This window comes from Gopherus evgoodei, chromosome 1 (genome assembly GCF_007399415.2).
Source record: "Gopherus evgoodei ecotype Sinaloan lineage chromosome 1, rGopEvg1_v1.p, whole genome shotgun sequence".
Taxonomy (NCBI): domain Eukaryota; kingdom Metazoa; phylum Chordata; order Testudines; family Testudinidae; genus Gopherus; species Gopherus evgoodei.
In genome coordinates, this window is record NC_044322.1 from 344,290,758 (window position 1) to 344,310,775 (window position 20,018).

Consider the following 20,018-nt stretch of genomic DNA (forward strand, 5'->3'; position numbering starts at 1 on the left):
TAGAAGTGAACTTTAGTAGATCATAAACTGTAAAGAGCAAATAATTTCTTTGGCATAAAACAAATTTACGTATGCGTTTAGCTGAAACCAGCATAAAGTTAGTACTTAATTGGCATTAAATCTAAAAAACCTTGTGTGCCAAATAAACTCTCCAATGTCAGATGTTAATGGCAAGCTGGTAACACTCCTCACAAGCATCTGCCATTTTGAGGGCCTGTATTTCTGTGGAGACTCAAAAAATTAAAGAAACCAAGCAATTTCTATCTTGAGCAAGCAAAGAACTACAGGAAAATTGTGTATGTTACATCAGAGAGCTTTACTTTGAGAAAAAGAGCATAAGATCTCTCCCTAAAATCTTTTACGCCTCACTTCAAGTACTTTGCATTAACGAGCTGAGCAACTCTTGAAAGCAAGGGCGACCCAGAATGCTATCCAGTAACACCCTAGTCAAATGGCTGCAAAATAATCTATAAATAATCTGAAATGATTTCAGTTTTTGACATTACAGTAGTTGTTACGGTTTTGGTGAATTGCAACTGCTGGGAAAAGAAGCAATATATTTTTGTTTTCAGCAATGTCTGATGTATCACTGTCTAGATTTGTTTTGTTATTTAAACTCAAGACAATGCACCACTAAGCACTGGGCAATGATATGTCATACAAGTAACATGCGCGTGAAACACATTTCTAATGCAAAACTCAAGTCCTCTTGTTTTGTGTCAGTAATACTTCTACTGTATGCATTGTAGCACTTAAGACATGGGGAACTAGCATTATCAGAGCTAGAAAAAATGTATCACAAAATTATTCAGATGTAATATTTTTCATATCAGAAGAGATAGTCAGGATTACTGCTGAAATGGGGAGAGATTCTTGGAATGAATGGGTATTTAAAAACTGCACAGATTTATATAAAATAAGAGAAGATTTTGTACCATACCTCTGACCTTACATTTTTATATACCCAAATATTCATCAATGATTCTCTGTCTTTTACCAGCGCAAAATGGCATAAATTACCCTTCTACTGATAATGTTTACATTAATCAATATTAGGTATAATGGCAGTTTCACATAAATCAATGAGGTGTATGAAAACATCTAGTATTTTATGTTAGTACATTAAACACATAGTCACAAATAAGTTTTAAACTAATGCAATAAATGTAGGTGTAAAATCCCCTGTATCTTTTCTATGGCTCAAAATAAATAATAATAATAAATAAATCATTCCCTTCCACCTTATGATACTTGGTGAGCTAAACCAACACTGAAATACAGGACAATTTAAATATATCATCTAAGAAAAAGATTCATTAGAATGCATTTATTAGCATAATTTTATTAAATTGTTTTAATGACAGAAACTTTACTAGAGAAAATCTGAAAAGCTATAGAGTGTACATAAAGATATACAGTTGATGAGAGCTATATCTCACAGTTGATATATTTTTTAACCAAAATCCACTTTTATCTGTTTTTCATAACGAATATATTTCTTTTAAATGTCTCCAATCTTATTTTTGTTTTTATTTATTAAACTATTTTTATTGCAACACCAAATATCTGGCCTGGAACTGTAACAGTGACGGTTCTCTCCCCCCCACCACCCCCAGTTCTATCAGACACTGTTTTGTTTAAATACTAACTAGCACAGCACTGTGGATTTCAAATCAAATCAAAATACTATTCATTTCTCATGGTGCTGTGGTTTCCCTTATGAACTGCATTTCTTGTAGACTGAAGGCTCAGAATCTTAAAAGAGATTCTGTTCTGCAGATCAAAGTTCTCAGTGGGAGATAAGGGAGAGGGGTCAGTCAAGGAGTCAAAAAACAAAACAGACATAAAACACACTTGCGATCCTCAGCTTCAGATATCATCAGAAAGTGGGACTAAAACGCAGAAACACATGGCACATTGAGAATACTGTATCACTTATGGCTTATAACCAAAGCAGCAATTAAACACCTTTTAGCAGTCTGTAAAATGCCTTCCTTTTTTTAAGAATTCAGAGAGACACACACACAAAGACAAATCCTTTCTGAGCAGCAATGAAAACTTAATAACCTACCATTTTCTTTGCACTCTTCAGGAGGTTTAGCCTTTTTCGCAAGTCGCGGATCCAGCCATGATGTTGTCTTTGTGTTATGGCTGAAAAGAAAAAAGATCACTCTGAGCAGACACATACTGAAAGGAATCAAGTTTATTCCTTAAGAAAAAAAGGGTTAGTCCAACAAAATTGCAATCGATACACTTAATTTGCTTACTGGTTCTAAGTAGCCCTGAAGGAGGTGTAAGAGTAATTGTGCAAGGCAGCTGTAAATTTGGCAACCTCAGCTCCCTGTCCTCAAAGCAGCTATTTTTATTAAAATCAACTAGAATGTTGCCAAGTTAACCTCATTGAAAATGCAGAACTCATCCAAAGCAAAAGGAATTTATTACAAATACAGTGTTCTCTAGTTGAATGAGTGCAGTCGACAGGATTCCATACCATCCTCAGAGTTTTTGGATAGAATTATTTTCATCTTAAACCTGTCCTTTTCATACGTACGTGTTTGTTATTTCTTAACAGCCATGCTGGCAAGGCATTGCAAAAATGATGCAAATTACAGTGTGCTCCTGCAAAGTATACATTTTCTAAGAGAGTGATTAATGACACTTTGTTTAACTAACCTTTATCTATTCCAAATCTAATTCTTCTACCACGATAGATGTATTTTGCAAAAGCTGAATGAATCATGTGGCTATTTTGCTATACTCAGAATAGATCTTTCAGGAATCAGCAATGAAATAGCCTCTGAATTGGTACAAATTGTTTTCCAGGAGAGTATTTTGCCCAATGAATTGACACAGAGAGCGTCTAATCAGAGTTAAAACAAGCTTTTTTAACGTATACCCTTTCCATATCCTTTTGAATTTGGAGACAAATAAAAATATAATGCCAAGAAAGGAAGGCTATAAAACGGGAAGGAGATGTAACAATTATTCTCATATTTGCACAGATGCCTGTCTTCTAACACTGACATCCCTTTCTAAGGCATGTTTTATTTATCTAACACATCCTAGGAGGTTGCTCACTTTGTACAGTTTTATATATTATTGAATTATTTAGATTATTAATATAACACTTGCTGTCTAATTTAAAATTTATTTAAAGCATTTATTGGATGTGTTAGTGAAACGCAGACAGAACCAGGCAGCCAGTCAAAAATTGATCTGGATACATTTTGTAATTTATCAATTACTCGTACTGATTTATATACATAGTGAGATCTGGTCCAGTGGTGTGATCCTTCCATTAAGCATAAGAGAGTCCTGCATTCTAATCCCTACTCCTATCCTAACTGCCTATGTGCTCTTGGGTATGTCAATTCTTCTCTTTGCCTTGATTTCACCAGTAATAATAAGGCCAATTTTCATATTTGGATGCCTGAAGTAGCCACTTAAATTTGTATTTCAGCATTTAAATACCCATTTTAGGCACTGGGAGCAGGTGCTTTCCCACCCTACACCAAAACACAGTCTACAGTTGTTGAACAGAGTAAAGGCCCATCCTCCTCTGGGTTGTGGCTTCATTTATGTAGAAATTAATAATAATAAAATAACTTCCAACCTAAGCCTTTGGCCCATACTTTAAATCATCTGTGGCTAGGGTTCTTTCCTGAGGACTGTTCTGCCTAGAGCTTCTCTAGAACCACTCCCACTTGCCTGTAATCTAGAGTAGGGATAGTGAGCCCCACTTGCTACAGTGAGTCAGCAGGAATCCACCAGCACTTTCCTTCAGGCTTCCTCGAATAATAATAAATAGCTCTTACATAACGCTTTCATCAGTAGATGAAAGCACTTTGCAAAGAAAGTCAGTATCACCACCCCCATTTTACAGATAGGAAAAATTGAGGCACATAGCTGTGAGGTGACTCCCCTAAAGTCACCCAGCAGCAGAGCCAGAAATAGAACTAAGAACTCCATAGTCCCAGCTGAGTGGTCTATCCACTAAGTCACTTTGCCTCAGCCTAGAGCAACTTAAGAACTCTCCAACATGTTACCAAATCTATATGATGAGTTGATGCATCATTTAAATACACATTTAAGTCAACTCTCATAGTAGGTGTCTAAAATGGGTATTTATTTAGGCACCAAAAGGGACATTTAGGCGCCAAATTTAGGCACCTGAGTTTGAAAACTAAGAGCAATATTACTATTTAAAGTATGAACTAGTGATTTGCATTTTCCAAGTCTTTTGTTGAATCTAAGAAATTAACCAGCAAACAGTTAAGTGCTGTTCCAACATAGGTGTGACTTTCTTAAAGACTCAACTTCTCCTTGTTTTGTAAGCTGTGGCCAGGATAAGCAGTTAATAATCTAATTAAAACACCAAAAACCTAATCAATAAACATAGCAAACAGTAGGAGAGAAAGAGGAAGGCAGAACAAGAACACTATATTAATATACATAATAACAACACTAATGTCACACTGTTGCACAAACTGTGCACACACATTAATGTTGCTGAACCATTAAAAAACTTTTAAAATTATTCCTAATATCAGCTATCTACACTGCCACTCATACTAACCATCAGTGGTCAGCTGGCTTCTTGCAGGTGTCGTAACAGATGCGAGTCCCGCAGACAGATTTGAAAGAGAAGGTAGTGGTTTTACAGATTAGTTCAGATTAGTCCATTTATACAGGGCAGCTTGAGAGGAAATGCAAAGGCAATTGAGAAAGTGCACAAACAGGCATTCAAGGCTGGTATCACTGACTGAGTGAAAGGGGTGAGGTGATGCAGTAAAAGCATCCAGAAAGAAATATAGCTGCAGTGCAATTAACATTTTTCCCTGGCTTCTCTTCGGTTATTCAGCAAAGAACCCTACTTCATCACTGGAAGGCATGCTCAGAAAGTCTCCCCTACATCATTTCCATGAGCCTGATTACTGCATGTGGTAACTGAACTGAAAGGCAGGTGTAAAATTCCTGAACAAAATTACATCTTTGCTACCGAGGACAAGATTCCCCCTTGAAATCAAAAGCAGCTTCTTAAAGTCAAAAGCCATTGAAAGAGTTTCGATGTCGATGAAAGAGTTTCGATGTCGAAGTTCCCATAGGCTTTTACACTATGCCAGGGGTTGGCAACCTTTCAGAGGTGGTGTGTCGAGTCTTCATTTATTCACTCTAATTTAAGGTTTCACATGCCAGTAATACATTTTAACGTTTTTAGAAGGTCTCTTTCTATAAGTCTATAATATATAACTAAACTACTGTTGTATGTAAAGTAAATAAGGTTTTTAAAATGTTTAAGAAGCTTCATTTCAAATTAAATTAAAATGTAGAGTCCCCTGGACTGGTGGCCAGGACCCAGGCAGTGTGAGTGCCATTGAAAATCAGCCCGTGTGCCGCCTTCGGCACATGTGCCATACGTTGCCTACCCCTGCACTATGCTATGCTCCTGGAACATGGTAGTAGTGAAAAATTTTAATTCACCCTAATTTGTTTACCAGTGTACAAGGGAGAAATTGTGCAGAAGTCTAGTGTCCACTGTGAATTTACTGAATAATGCCTAAAATACAAAATGAAAGTAGCTAAGCCTAATAATGTAGCCTGAAATCAATTAAATAATTATTGCTGTTTTAACTGAAATTGCCAATACTATGTACTAGTGGGCTATAGAAATATTTTATTATAACCAAAGTATGATATTAACATGGGAAAATTATGAAGTTTCATGCAAAAATTATTCTCCATCTGGATTATGTGGAATGAAAGGAAGAATTGTCCAGTGGTTAGGGTGCCAGCCTGGAACTCAGAAGACCAGGTTCAATTCCTGCTCTGCTACCAACCTCTTATATGACCTTAGACTCCTTGTGTTCCTGTTCCCCAGCTGTAAAATGTGGATAATAGCACTTTCCTACCTCACCAGAGTATTGTAAGGATACATACGTTTCAGAGTATGAGGTGCTCAGAATCTGTAGTAATGGGGGCCATATATGTGCCTATGATAGAGTGACAGAAATAGATGGTAGATCTCCATCTATTTTCAGGAGCGTTTGGGGGTACAACACAAAATCTACTACTACAGTTGGCACCATTAAACCTAGGCTTAGTCTCTACCTAAAACTTAGGTTGACCTAGCTATGTTGCTATATGGTAAAGCTGACCTAAGCCCCAGTGTAGACCTAATAGTACCTCCTGGAGAAGTGGATTTACTAGAGCGATGGAAGAAGCCCTTCCATTGTTGGAGAAAGTGTCTGCGCTACACTACATTACAGCATCACAGCTGTACTGTAATGTAGCAGAGCTGCACCACTGTCGTGTTTCTAGTGTAGATATACGATACCCCTAGATATCAAAGGTGCCATAAGATATACATACACAGGAATACTAATAGTACTTTCTCACCAGAAGGGGAGTGGAGTATCCTGTTACCGCTAGGGTGGTGTCCTTCTGGAGCGGGCAGCAATGCAATACAGCAGTGCGAACATTACTGCTGCTCATGCTGATAAGGCCGCTATAGGGCTATCCATTTTCACATAACCTGAGCCCACTTAAAAACAAAATTTATTGCATGCTGAAAATGTACATAGAAATTTGCAGGTTGGGACCAAGTTACAACATTTGAGAAAAACTGCTCTGGACAGTGGTTGAGGTTCACCTCTAAGTGCAGCAGAACGCAGGAAAATGCACACAGAAGCATTATACGTCCACTACTGAGGCACAACAGGATACCTAGTTAATGTTACGATGTGTGCCAGTGTCCTCAGATATTGGACACTGAGGGCAAGAGGAAGATATAAAGTCACCTAAAGATACAGATAGGCAGCTTGTGGGATTTTCAAAAGTACCTAAGCCCTTAACTCCCATAGGAGTTAGCCATCTCTGTGCTTTTGAAAATCCTACTGAGCGGCTATCTACATCTTTAGAGCCTAAACACCTTCATAAATCTGGCCTCAACAACGCATTTCCTAATTTTTGTGGATATGTGCAAGACACTGCTCTATTTTAGTGTAGTTTTTGTTTGATGAATTAGCATTAGCAATGTGTCAGTTTTAAGCGCTTTGACAGATTCAATCTCTTATACTAAGAGAGACTTCAGACAATCTTCTGCAAATTTCTGAAAGGAATATGGGCTGTAGTTTCCAAGAGTAATTGTCTTTAATGTCTTGAAAACACCATAAATTAACTGAAAACAGTGGCTCTCTCAGCTATGTAATTTGCATGTTATTGTGAAATGCCTTATGAAAGGGGTACTTGCCAGTATATAGTTCAAGTCAGTTGAGAGTTTTTCAATGTACTGCACAGCATTCAAGAAGGTCCACAATGTAAAAGTTCAGGCAAAGGAGAATATATGAGACAGACAGAGATCCAATATCCCACTGTATTTCTCCTGCCTTTTTGATTTTTTGTTCTAAATGCTCGGCCTTTTACTCACATCTCAGGCAGAGCTCTGGACATGTAACATTTTTCAGCTGGATTAATACTGATTTCAAGCAGTTTAGTTAAGATCTGTGTGGGTTCGGTGACAGGAAAATAGGGCACTGGAATCACAATTTTGTAGTCCTTCTTCTGTTGGCTGTAATCAGGGGGAAAGTAACTTAAAGGACTTACCGGTAAGCCGGAATACTGAGTGGTGCCGTGGCCTCAACCAGAAGAGGCAGGGCCTTTCAAGATTTAAAGGCCCTGGGGCTCTGGCTGTGGCTGGGAACTCCAGGGCCTTTAAATCACTGCTGGAGCCGCAGGGTAGCGGCGGCAGGGCTCCGGCCACTGCAGGGAGCCCTGGGCCCTTTAAAGCGCTGCCAGAGCTCCGGCAGTGGGGCTCAGTGGTGCTTTAAGGGGCCTGGGGCTCCCCACAGGGGCTGGAGCTCCAGGCCCTTTAAATCCCTGCCTGAGCCCAGAGCTCCGGCAGTGATTCAAAGGGCCCGGGGCACCCCACAGCTCTTGCCGGTACGCCAGACCGGACCAGCTTACTTTCACCTCCGGCTGTAATTCAGATTTACTACAGACATTTAGTTCTCTACCTTATGGTGGTTCTAGTTCATTAAATCTAAAGTAGGTGTATTTTGATTGTAAGTGTGAAAGTAGAAGAATAGGTTCCAAGAAAAACAGAACTGACTCATATTTTGGGGCATGAAATTCCATAATATAAACCCAAAACTTGGTGGGTTGGGTTAAAATAGAAATCTGCAATGTGGGGGAAGGAGAGATCTTGGAAGTGGGAAGGGCTGTGAATGAGAAAGTGAAGAAACAGAACTTGAGGTCTGTCTGTAGCCTGGTTTGGGGATTGAGAGGATGTTTGTGTAGAGGTAAAAGAATGATAGTGATTTGGAGAAAGGAGGAGAAAAATGCACTACTAGAGCAGATTGAGAAAGTCTTTTAAAAAAGAATCTGCACAAAATGTTTCCTCAATTTTAGTAAATTCACCAATGGCAGGACAGTCTGTCATGGGTACAAGGAAATGGCCTTGGAGAGAACAAGTCAAGGGTGGCTTGTCTTAGTTTCCTACTATGAGTTATATTAGGGCCCCAAGATCAGAAGCAGCATATGATCATACTCTACTTGATAGGAAACTCATCCATTCAATGTGGCATGTAAGTATTGCACAAGAATAACGGGAGCCTAGGAATCAATCTCAGAAGAGCCTGATGATGCAGAATTCTACAGGAGATGATGGTGATACGGGTACAGACAGGCCTCATTCACAGATGGAGGGGGAGCCCTCTCTCCTGATGTGCACCTTAGAGATGCACTGTAAAAAGAAGCTACAGGGAAAGGTCCTGAAGAGGTTTGTATCATTATTTGGGGTGGCAGAAAGAACCTAATAACCTCAGTTTTCCAGGTCCCAGTTCAGCAAAGCACTCAAGCACTCTCTTATTTAAAAGTGCATGCTTAGGGATTTACTGAACCTGGTAGACTTATGCATTTACTTAAAGTTAAGAATGAGACTAAACACTTTGCTGAATTGGGGCTTTATAGAGCTTTTAATATTGTTGTATTTATCTTAATAAGATCCAAAGGAGCCAGTGCCTATTGACCTTTATAATACAGTGCAAGGTTCAACTCTTCTCTGTAGCATTTGCTTCAGGCGTGGGGCTAAGACTGGAGGGCTAAAGGAGTTTTTGGTAACAGCTTTTTGGAAGAGAGAAAAATTGAAAAAAACATTATGATTATGACTTGTGCATTCAAACTGAGACAGGTCACACTCATCAGTTCTGTTTAAAGTGGGGGAGAAGAGGCAGAACGGGAGACTTCTGTTGGCATGTGCAATTTACAAATAGACATTTTAATTATTGCATGTTCTCGTTATCATTTATTCTAAATAAAAATAAATGTAGGGGATTGACTCCTGTTTAGATGCCCATGTTTGAATATTTGGATCTATATATAAAAGGGAGACTGTAAAGGAGCACCAAGAACTGTGTGTGAATTGCTCCTCATAACAAATATTGGTGAGCATCACATGGAGGTATGTGCTTCCTGTTTTTTCTCTGCGCCTATCAATGTTAACTCACCTAGGCAAACACACAGTCATGCACCTATTTCAAAAATGGAAACAAACCAACCAACCTATGTATGCTCTATAGAAGTATCACTGAGTCATCCTGAGAACTTTGTGTCTGAAATGTCTTGTCTAGTTAGGCCCAGGGGCAGAGACACTGCCTTCCAATGTGTTTTTTATGGTGCTAAACTGGCCATCCATGATTAACAATAATAAAGTATACAGACAGTGATCCTTCTTGTTATCAAATTGCTTTTCTTTCCCTTCTAAGTCTGCCACATTCATTCCAATGGGAATGTTTTGATATATGAACTTGCTTAAAAATTTAGTTAGGTTAGTTTGAGGAGAACTTAGAAAAATATGAAATCTAAATCATCTGGGTATACCTGGGAAAGCTAAAGAATCTGAGATCACTTACTGCTTGGAGTCCTTGGAGTTTAAAGGAACAAGTCACAAAAACCTCAAATGTAGCAGGAATAGAAACTGCACAGTAATGACATTTTTTTCACCTAGTGTGATTTACATTTTAAAATGTCCGTTTTTATCTCTAATTTAATAATCATGATATGGTGTTTACCACTCTTTGGGGAGATGGTGTTAAACAAATAGGTTTTTGTTGTCTTTTTATCTTTCTGTTTTTCACTAAAGCAAACGGAGCCTCTTTTATGCCATTAACCAAACTGACTCATAAACAAAGAGGCAATTTAATGGCATCCCCACAGCATGGCATCCAAGCTTAACCCTGTGAAATCTGAACAATATGAAGAACTAAATGATCAAAGAGATCACATTTAGTTCAGGACCTAGCAAATAATCTTACATTTTGGAGGCTGAGCAATTCTGTATTCTAACACTTACATTATTCACAAATATATCTTAATTTTTGCACATATTTATTGCACTCTTTTTATCCAGTCTGTACCTCTGATTTCTTGGCTTAATGTAACAGACTGGCGCAAGTGAAAGATGGTGATTGCTACAACTGTTGTATAAACTATCACATTTTCTGTAAAGAAAGGAAGCTGTACCATCAAAAGAATTTATGGGCGGGCTTTGCTTTATAAACAGCAGAGTTATTTGCATTCACTTTATTCCTTGTGAAATATATGTTTGTTTTCAACTGAATTGATTCCTGTAGTTCTTATCACTGTAGCAACTTGGTGTTTCTGTTACAAAAAATAACATACATAAATCATACAGCTTTTCTTGCACAGGGTTAAAAAATGGTTTCACATTGTACAGTTCCACAGTGGCCTCTATCAAAGCATGCAAAATGTGCAAAAAAAATTAGGTATGTGCATGGGGAAAGATCAGAAGTATGTTTGAGCCACCCCTCAGGAAAGCTTATATATGCTCTACTTGGGGGAAGTTCCTCTGTTTATTATTTTTTCTTGAATAAGCATATTTTGCCCTTTTCAGCAAAGATCACTTGTGTGTCAACAATTTCTGCACTTTTCAGACTTGCATACTCGAGGCTATCTAGAGTGTTAGTCATGTTATTAGCACATACAGAAGTGTAAGAAGTGCAAGCTTTATTTAGTTTGGTGATTTTATACATTTTATGAAAACATCACTGCAACATTGTCTCTAAAATAAGAATCTGAAAAGAGTGTTAAATCACCTTAGAGGCCATGGTAATAGAAATAATTAGTAATAATATAAAGCGAAGTTTTATTATATTGTTTGTAAAGTTATATTGTTTGCAAAGCCCTCTTTAAGCAGGAATATGTTACCACTTCTTTTCTGAGTGGGGCTGTCATTTGGGGACATGGTGATTTTTCCTCTCTGTTTCTTGTGAACTGCAGCGGCAGTCAAAAAAGTGTTAGGAACCAGCAGGAATGGGAAAGACAATAAAACAAAAAATATCATAGTGCCACTTTATAAATCCACAGTATACCCACACCTTTAACACCGCATGTAGCTATGGTCACCCCATCTGACAAAAGATATGTTAGAATTGGAAAAAGTACAAAGAAAATGATTAGGGATATGGAACAGCTTCCATATGAGGAGAGATTAAAAAGACTGGGACAGTTCAGCTTGGAAAAGAGATGGTTGTGGGGGGTCGAAGGGAACTCCCACATGTACATTGGTTGGGTTCATCCACCAATTCAAAGACTCCTGTGGATATTTGAACCAGCATGTCCAGTGGATTGACTAATCAGGGAATACACTGAGCTCACCCAGCTCTGCAACTTCCTGAGATGAAGTCTGGCATGCCAAAACGCATATGTCCATGAGGCTATGTGCCCTAGAAGTCTGAAGAAGTTTTTTACAGTCATGGCTGGATGAGTCTTCAGGTCTAATGAAATGGCTAACATAGTCTGGAATCTGACTTGCAGGAGGAAAGCCTGACTACTGTAGAAGCCAAGACCGGTCTTATAAACTAACAGTGGAGAAGACTAACTTGTCTTCATTGATCATCAGATCCAGAACTATGAAGAGGGACTGGATCTTGATCACACTGAAGTCTACCTGGCTTTTGGACCAAACTCTCACCAACTAGTTGTCCGGGTATGGAAATACCTGTATTCCTGTTTTTCTTAGGAAAACACAGCCACCACTGCCATGCATTTTGTAAATGCTGGTGAGGCCACAGATAAGCCAAAGGGCTGGACTGTAAACTAATAATCGGAGTCGTTGACCATAAACCTGAGGAATTTCCTGTGGCTTTTATGGATACTCACAGGGAAATATACCTCCCTCAAGTCAAGGGCAGCGTACCAGTCACTGGGATCCAGAAGGGAATAATGGATGCCAGATTGATCATTCAAATTACATTTTTTTAATATATTTGTTCAGTTCTCACATGTCTAATGTGGGTCTGAGACCTCCTTTTTGCCTTTGGCATTAGGAAGTAGCATGAATAAAACTCTTTCCCTCTGTGGAGAGGAGGGACCTCCTCTGTGGCTCCCAACAGGAGGAGAACCTGGACATCCCAAGTGAGGCCTTCCTTGTGAGAGTATGGTGCCTGAAGAGGAATGGGGAAGAGAGGTAGGGAAGGGAGGATAGAAAATGTCAAATAGTGTATACCAATTTCACAATGCTTAGGAACCACTGATCTGGTAATATGGGTCCAAGCACATTGAGATAATCTGTTGGAAAAAACAAGAACAGAAGAAACAGGCAAAAGGCACATTGGTAAGCTGTCCTCAACAAGGCAGTGAAATGGACTGCTGGGCATTTCCAGGCTGTCTAGAAGAGCTTTATGAAGACAAACAATGACGAGGTGGTAGTTTCCTCCTATGACGTTTCCCTTTCTTCCCAGACTGACTCAGTTTCCTAGGCAGAAAGGACAGGTAATGGTAGAATTGCTTCTCTTTAAGGAGTGGAGTGTAAATCCTCAATGACTTTCACACAGCCCTGGAGTCCTTGAGACTGTGAAACTAGTCATCAGTTTGCTGAGAAAAGAGGGTTGGTCCCTCAAAACGGAGATCCTGGATAGTCTGTTGGATCTCCTGTGGAAGACCCCAGAACGGAAGCCATGAAAAAATGGTTATTAACCTTTCATGACTGTTGTTCTTTGAGACATGTTGCATATGTTCATTTCATTCTTGACATGCGTGCACTCTGCACACAGTTGACTGAACATTTTCCATCAGTGGTACCCCCATTGAAGCAGGTTGAGTGCCTCTGCTGCCGTGCACCAGCAAAACAGCTATAAAGGGCCCAGATGACCCTGAGCCTCCTCAGTTCCTTCTTTCCGGATAACTCAGATGTAAGGAGTAGGAGGGTGGGTCGTGCAATGGACACGTGCAACACATCTCAAAGAATAACAATTACGAAAGGTTAGTAATCATTTTTCTTCCCTTCAAGTGTTTCCACATGTGCATTCCACTCTTGGTGACACTCAAGCAGTAATATAGACAGTGAGATCAGAGTTTATGTACACACAGACAGTAGTACAGCTTGACCAAATTTGGCATCATCCCTAGAGTACAGAGTGATGGCATAATAGGAGGCAAAACTGTGACCCAATGACCAGGTTGCTCCTTTACAAATCTCCTGTATAGGGACCTGCATGAGGAATGCCACTGAGGTTGCTTGTGATCTTGCAGAGTGAGCAGTCAGCTTGTCAGTCGGAGAACTGCCTGCCAAATCATAACAGATACTGATACAGGAAATTATCCAAGGCTGAGTTCTTTCAAAAGAGACTGAAAGACCTTCCATTCTGTCTGTCTGAATAGCTGGATGGATTGCCAAAAAATTTTGGTCCTGTCTATGTAGAACGCCAGTGCTCTTCTAATGTCCAACGTGTGTAGCAGTAGCTTGTCCCTATTTGTGTATAATTTTGGGTAAAATACTGGTAACTATATTAATTGGTTGATATGAAAATTTGGCACTACTTTAGAGAGAAAATTCAGATGAGGGCGTAAGTATACCTTATTTTTAAAGAAGACTGTATAAAATGGTTTGGAAGTCAGGGCATGCAGTTCAGTGACCCTTCTGACAGACGTGATAGCTATTAGGAAAACCACCTTCCACAAAAGGTGTAGTAAGTAGCACATTGCTAAAGGCTCAAATGGTGGTCCCATAAGTTTCAACAAGACCTCGTTCAAGTTCGTTGAGGAAACAGGTTCCCTTATTTGTGGGTACAACTTTTTGAGGCGCTAAAGGAATAAAATTTTCATATCATTAGAAAATACTGAACAGTTATCCATGTCAGGCTAAAAAGCCAGTATTACTGCCAGGTGAACCCTTATAGAGGAAATTGTTAAGCCTCGTTGCTTCAGATGCAACGGATAGTCTAGTATGTGTTGAACTGAGGACTGCATCAGTGAGACTCTGGTTTGACAACCCCAAATAGAGAACCATCTCAATTTTGACAGGTAGGCAGCCCTGGTCAAGGGCTTTCTACTACTTAGTAAGACATCACAAACTTGCTCTGAGCAAGCCTGCTCCCTGGGATTTAACTGTGTAGCTTCCAGGCCCTTAAATGGAGGGTCTGCAGGTTCAGGTGGAACAGCCAATTGTAGTCTTGGGAGACCAAATCCAGGTGCAACGGGAGTGAGACTGGAGTTGCCAATGAGAGGTCCAGTACAGTAGAAAACCAATGTTGGTGGGGCCACACTCAGGCTATTAATATAACCTGGGTGTGAGTCTGCTTGATCTTTAGTAGCACTCTGTGTTGGAGTGGGATTTGGGGAAAAGTGTATTAGAACTGTTCTGTCTAGGGTAGCAGGAAGGCATCTGTAATGGAGCCTCGACTGAGGCTGTGCAAGGAGTAGAATTTATGACATTTTCTGATTGACTTGTTTGCAAATAGACCTATCTGGGGAGTCCACCACCACTGGAAAATGCATCTGGCTACATCCGGGCAGAAAGACCACTCGTGTTGACTCAAAAATGATCTGCTCAGGCAGTCTGTTAGCTCATCTGCATATCTAGAAAGTAAGAGGCCTCAAGGTTGATAGAATGGAACATTCCTGCTTCCTGACAAAAAAGTGATGAGCAAGCTCCTCCCTGACTGTTGAGGTAAAACATTGCTGAGGTGTTGTCTGTGAAAACAAGCAGATTCCCCTCCCGCCCCCCCTCCCGCCCCCAATATGATGTAGGAAGGCCTGGAAGGTAAGATAAACTGTTCCAAGCTCTCTGAAGTTTATATGAAGAATGAGATCCCCTAAGGACCATAGACCCTGAGTTCAGAGGGGCCCCAGGTAAGCTCCCTACTCTAAAGCCAATGTATCTGAGACCTGAGTCATCGAAGATTGAGGGTGGAGGAAAGAAAACCAGAGACCAAGGCATCTCCCAATACCAGGCACCAGATCCCAGAAGAAATGGGAACTGACACTCCAATAAATTATGAAAAAACTATTAATGAACGAAACTTACAGTAAATTACCAGTTCACTACATACAAGAGAAAAAACAAATTCCCTGAAAGAGAGAACACTTGCAGAAGCAAGCCAACACACTCTGACTACCAATCATGGGCGGTAAGAAGGAACTGTGCGCCCTGGATACCACCGTGCAACAGCACAGGGCAGCAGAAGAAGCATGCGGTGCCCTGACAGGTACTGCTAAGGTGAAAATCTCTAACTCTGGTGCACTGAGCATCCATATACTTGAAATGGATGGACAACTGCAATCACTTACATTTCTTCCCCCCCCACCCCAGGAGAAACAATAGAAGCAATGGCAATTCAATCTTCCCTTCACTCTTTCCTCTCTAAAGTGCATTAACCCAGAGAGATTTGTGACCTTAAGAATTGGCAGTGGGTTCAACATTCTTTAACAGCAACTCTTATGAGCCTGATAAACTCACTACACCGAACACACTGCTGCCATAGTATATATCTATAATTTCATGAAAGGTATCAAATGAAACCTTAGATCAGACTGGTATGTGTAATTGGTACATAAGAAATTGTGTGTACCTACTAAAAATAACTTTTAAACTATGTGACCAGGAAGAGTTTACATTTTTTTTCAGACAGGAGATAAGATGTATATCTCTCTGTCACATGTAAATTAAGCCAACACAATGGAAGCCCCATTTGCATGCGAAGTCAATAGGAAAAACATGTTGCTGAGAGGGATGTGAACTCAACAGGGAGAACACTGAAGAACATTCAATGGGAGAGAAGAATCTTATCTGAGGGTGCACTTCAAAAGGGACTATATGAGGAAGGGAAAAGGGCCCCTTTCTTATCCTTTCACTGAGGAGGCAAAAAGGACAGTGCTTTTTCCATTCATGAAAGTTGGATCCTAGCCATGTGGGCTAGTGATTCTGGGAGGCTGCTTTAGGTGAGAAATTAGACAAGAACTTTAGTCTGTTAAAGTTAAGATAGAGTCTAAAAACTGAGTTACACTTTTGGTTTTACATGCAACCTGTTGTTCCTGTTATCCTTGCTCACTAGTTCTTAAATCTTAATCTAGTAAACTTATTTGCCTTCACAATCAGTAGATTCCAGTGCTGTGTTGTCAGATCTGATCTGAGTTGTGCCAGTCAAACTGTGTATATTCTGTCGCTTTTGGAGACAGCTTACCTGATTATTTCTGTGAGTGTCCAGTGACAGGGGCTGAATACCTCAGAGGGGGATGCTGGCAGAAGGGCTTGAGGGTTGGTGTGTGTCTGTCACTAGCTGCACAGAATGGGTAAGCTCTGCAGACATCTGGAAGTAACTGTACGTCTGTGACCAGAGCTGTTGGTTTTAGGGAGGTGAGCTACAGCAGGCATCAGGCAAAACTACTTCATGTGAAGGGCAGGTAGTCGCAAAGTACCTCACAAGTGTGAGAACCCAGGGGAGCATCACAGGGCAGCACTGGGAGGTGAAAAAATAGTTGTGACATCATGTCCATTCAATTACCTGTCCTAGTGTGGCTGCCATTTAGTCACTGCTATAATAGTTATGTAAAGTCTACCAGTTCATTTCTCAGTTGCCACTGAACAGTGATCAGAAAATAATTATTTTTGATTACTATATGGACATAGACTGGATTTGATCCACTGACCTAGAGAAAAAAAGATTCCATATCTCATTATCCATCTGTCATGGGGCAGATCTCACCCCTGCAGCTCCTCCTGCTGGTTGTTCAGGGAATTAGCGTTTCCAGCTTCCAGAGCGCCCTCTGCAGGCCGGTGTCCCACTTGCCGCTGGGCCCGAGTCCCTCCTGGACCCCAGTGCCCCTTTCAGGCCGTGCTGCTGCCCCCTGGCAGTATTCCTACAGATCTAGGTCTCTCCTCCCTGGGGAACCCCCCCCCTCTATCCTCACCTCACCTCAGTCTTTGGCTACTGCCAGTCACCATCTAGCCCCTGCTCACTGGGGCAGACTGCAGTATAATTGCTATTCATCACTGACAAGGGGGGTTTGGACCTGCTGCCTCTGCCTACCCTTGGGCTGCCCTCTGCAACCCCAGTACCTTTTCCAGCCTTTAACAAGGCCTGCAGGCTGTGGGGTTTCTATGCCAGAGCTCCCCATCTCCTCTGGTCTTCCCCCAGCCCTGCACCACAGTACCTTTCTTTTGGCCTTTACCAAGGCCTGCAGCCTGAGGGCAGGTTTCTAGGCCATAGCTCCCCAGCTCCTCTGGCCTTCCCCCAGCCCTGCTCCAGTCTCGGTACCCTGTTTAGCTCCTGGCAGCCAGGCCCATCCCGCTCTACATCTAGAGAGAGAGAGACTCTGTGTGCTCCTGGCCCACTGCCCTCTTATAAGGGACAGCTGGGCCCTGACTGGGGCATGGCTGCATCTGTGGCTGGTTCCCCAATCAGCCAAGGCTTGGTGCTTTTCCTAGCAGCAGCCCTCTCGCAGCCTCAGCCTTCTACCAGGGTTGATTTCGAGCCCTTCAGGGCAGTACTGGGTAGCCACCCTGCTACACCATCCCTGAGTCATTCAGGAGTTTTATTTTAAAATATTATTTGATCTGTGTTCTTAGGTATTTATTTATAAGTTTATCGTCTATCTTTTTTTCTTGAAATTTAATCCTTTTTTTTTTCTTAGAAAGAACACATTATATATATTATATAGGACAAGGACTTAAGAATCTAGCAATTGTACTACAATATATATGAGCATGAGAGGCTGGCCTTCTACTGAGGCCAAAGCATATGGCTGAGTTGTTCTATTCTTAAATACAGATTAGTGTTTTCCACCTTTAACTATTGCCAGCAGAGTACCATGTTCCTTAGCTACCTCCCTTGAAAGCAAATGCTGTTTCTGAACATCAGCCAGTAATCTGGAAAATGTTACAAATTCCTGGCACCAGGCATTAAATTCTGTGTCACTTCTATGACATGCATGATCTTTCTGCTGGTTCAGAGTGGAGGATCTTGGATTGTGCATTATGTAACATTCCAGTACAAAACAGTTTCCCCTACGCAGTCAGACATACTTTTTAATAGAAAGAGAGAAAAAATATGCAAGACTCACTCAATAAAGTAGACTTCCCCTTTTTCTGTGTAAGCCATTTCCCAATTATCAGGCAATGGGCCCAACTCATCATTCTCTTCAGGTTTTGTTTGCTTTGTTACATCCATATTCTCCTTTGCTTCTTCAGGCTGACTGTATACTGGTGCAGGATAAGGCTGGGAAGAAATCTCACCTGAGGCACCTGTACTCTTCTCTTCATGTTCACTCGATTCTACAAGAGAAGAAAAAAAGACTTTCTTATCCCTGTGTTCGTAACTCATTTACATAACGTGGAGGATTTGGAAGTCTGTGAAACTTCAAGTCTCCAGACAAAGACAAAGGTTTTATTGGTTTTCCCTCCAAGAAGTTTTTCTTTTTACCTAGATTACAAAACAACAGCAACAAAAAACAACAAACCAAACCAAGAAAATCAGACCTAGAAGGGCAAACAAGCTTTTCATCGCACTGCAGGGCTTGTGGGGTTCTGTGGAATATTTACCGTATCTGCATATCATTGGTTCTACTTCTTAACGGTTCTTGCTTGCTCTCTCCCAGGGGTTCTCCCAAATCAATGGCTAGCAATGATGCGAAGGCAGCCTTTTATCCGGCAGTACTAGCTGTCATGGATCCACAGGACCAGTGCTACATCCCCAGCTTTGGAACTGTCCCTTGCAGGAACCCCTTTGATGTGTCAGATCCCCAGGGACCTCACTTTTTCTTCAGGGTAGGCCACAAGGCCTCACCCACTCTTCAGACTGAACCTCTGGGCTTTAGCACTCCTGTTCCATACTGTGAGCTATGTCCAATGACAGAGAAAGACTCCTGGTGTAGAGTTGTCCACTCTTCAAGGATTCATGCGCTTCACCAAGTATTTATAAGAACACTCAAGCAATTTTTTCAAAACAATAGGGTTTATTAGTCAACTGGAACACTGCATAAGAAGTCATTAGGTCAGAGGTTCTCAAACTGTGGTTTGGGGACCACCAGTGGTTTCAAGCTTCATTAATGTGGCCCACGCATAGTTCCCGCTAAGGTGCGAACCTGGGCGGCTGCACACAAGAGAATGAAGGGCTACCCAGCTAATTAGTGGAGCTGTCAGGGATGGTACTTGGTCCTGCTAGTGAAAGCAGGGGACTGGACTCGATGACCTTTCAAGGTCCCTTCCAGTTCTATGAGATAGGTATATCTCCATATTAAAACTCTTGGAGTCACTGTGGATAGTTCTCTGAAAATATCCACTCAATGTGCAGCAACAGTCAAAAAAGCTAACAGAATGTTGGGGATCATGAAGAAAGAGATAGCTAATAAGACAGAAAAATACCATATTGCCTCTATATAAATCCATGGCATGCACGCATATTGAATACTGTGTGCATTGAATACTGTGGTTGCCCCATCTCAAAACAGATACATTGGAATTGGAAAAGTTTCAGAAAAGGGCAACAAAAATGATTAGGGATATGAACAGCTTTCGTATGAGAAGAGATTAATAAGATTGGGACTTTTCAGCTTGGAATAGAGACGATTAAGGGGGAGGATATGATAGAGGTCTATAAAATCATCATGGGTGTGCAGAAAGTAACTAAGGAAGTGTTATTTATTCCTCTTAACACAAGAACTAGGGGTCACCAAATGAAATTAATAGGCAGCAGGTTTAAAACAAACAAAAGGAAGTATTTCTT

At 40.8% G+C, this 20,018-nt stretch overlaps 1 protein-coding gene across 15 annotated transcripts in view; it reads right to left on the reverse strand.

Annotated features, from left to right (window-relative positions):
* MAGI2 (membrane associated guanylate kinase, WW and PDZ domain containing 2) overlaps nt 1-20,018 on the reverse strand; it is a 1,169,121-nt gene that overhangs the window by 381,835 nt on the left and 767,268 nt on the right. For all 15 annotated transcript variants that reach the window (XM_030558726.1, XM_030558640.1, XM_030558551.1 and 12 more), the window contains 2 exons: nt 18,358-18,568; nt 2,072-2,151 (listed from right to left, as the gene is read on the reverse strand). In XM_030558726.1, coding sequence (XP_030414586.1) covers nt 2,072-2,151; nt 18,358-18,568 — 291 coding nt within the window. The remainder of the gene's footprint in view (nt 1-2,071; nt 2,152-18,357; nt 18,569-20,018) is intronic.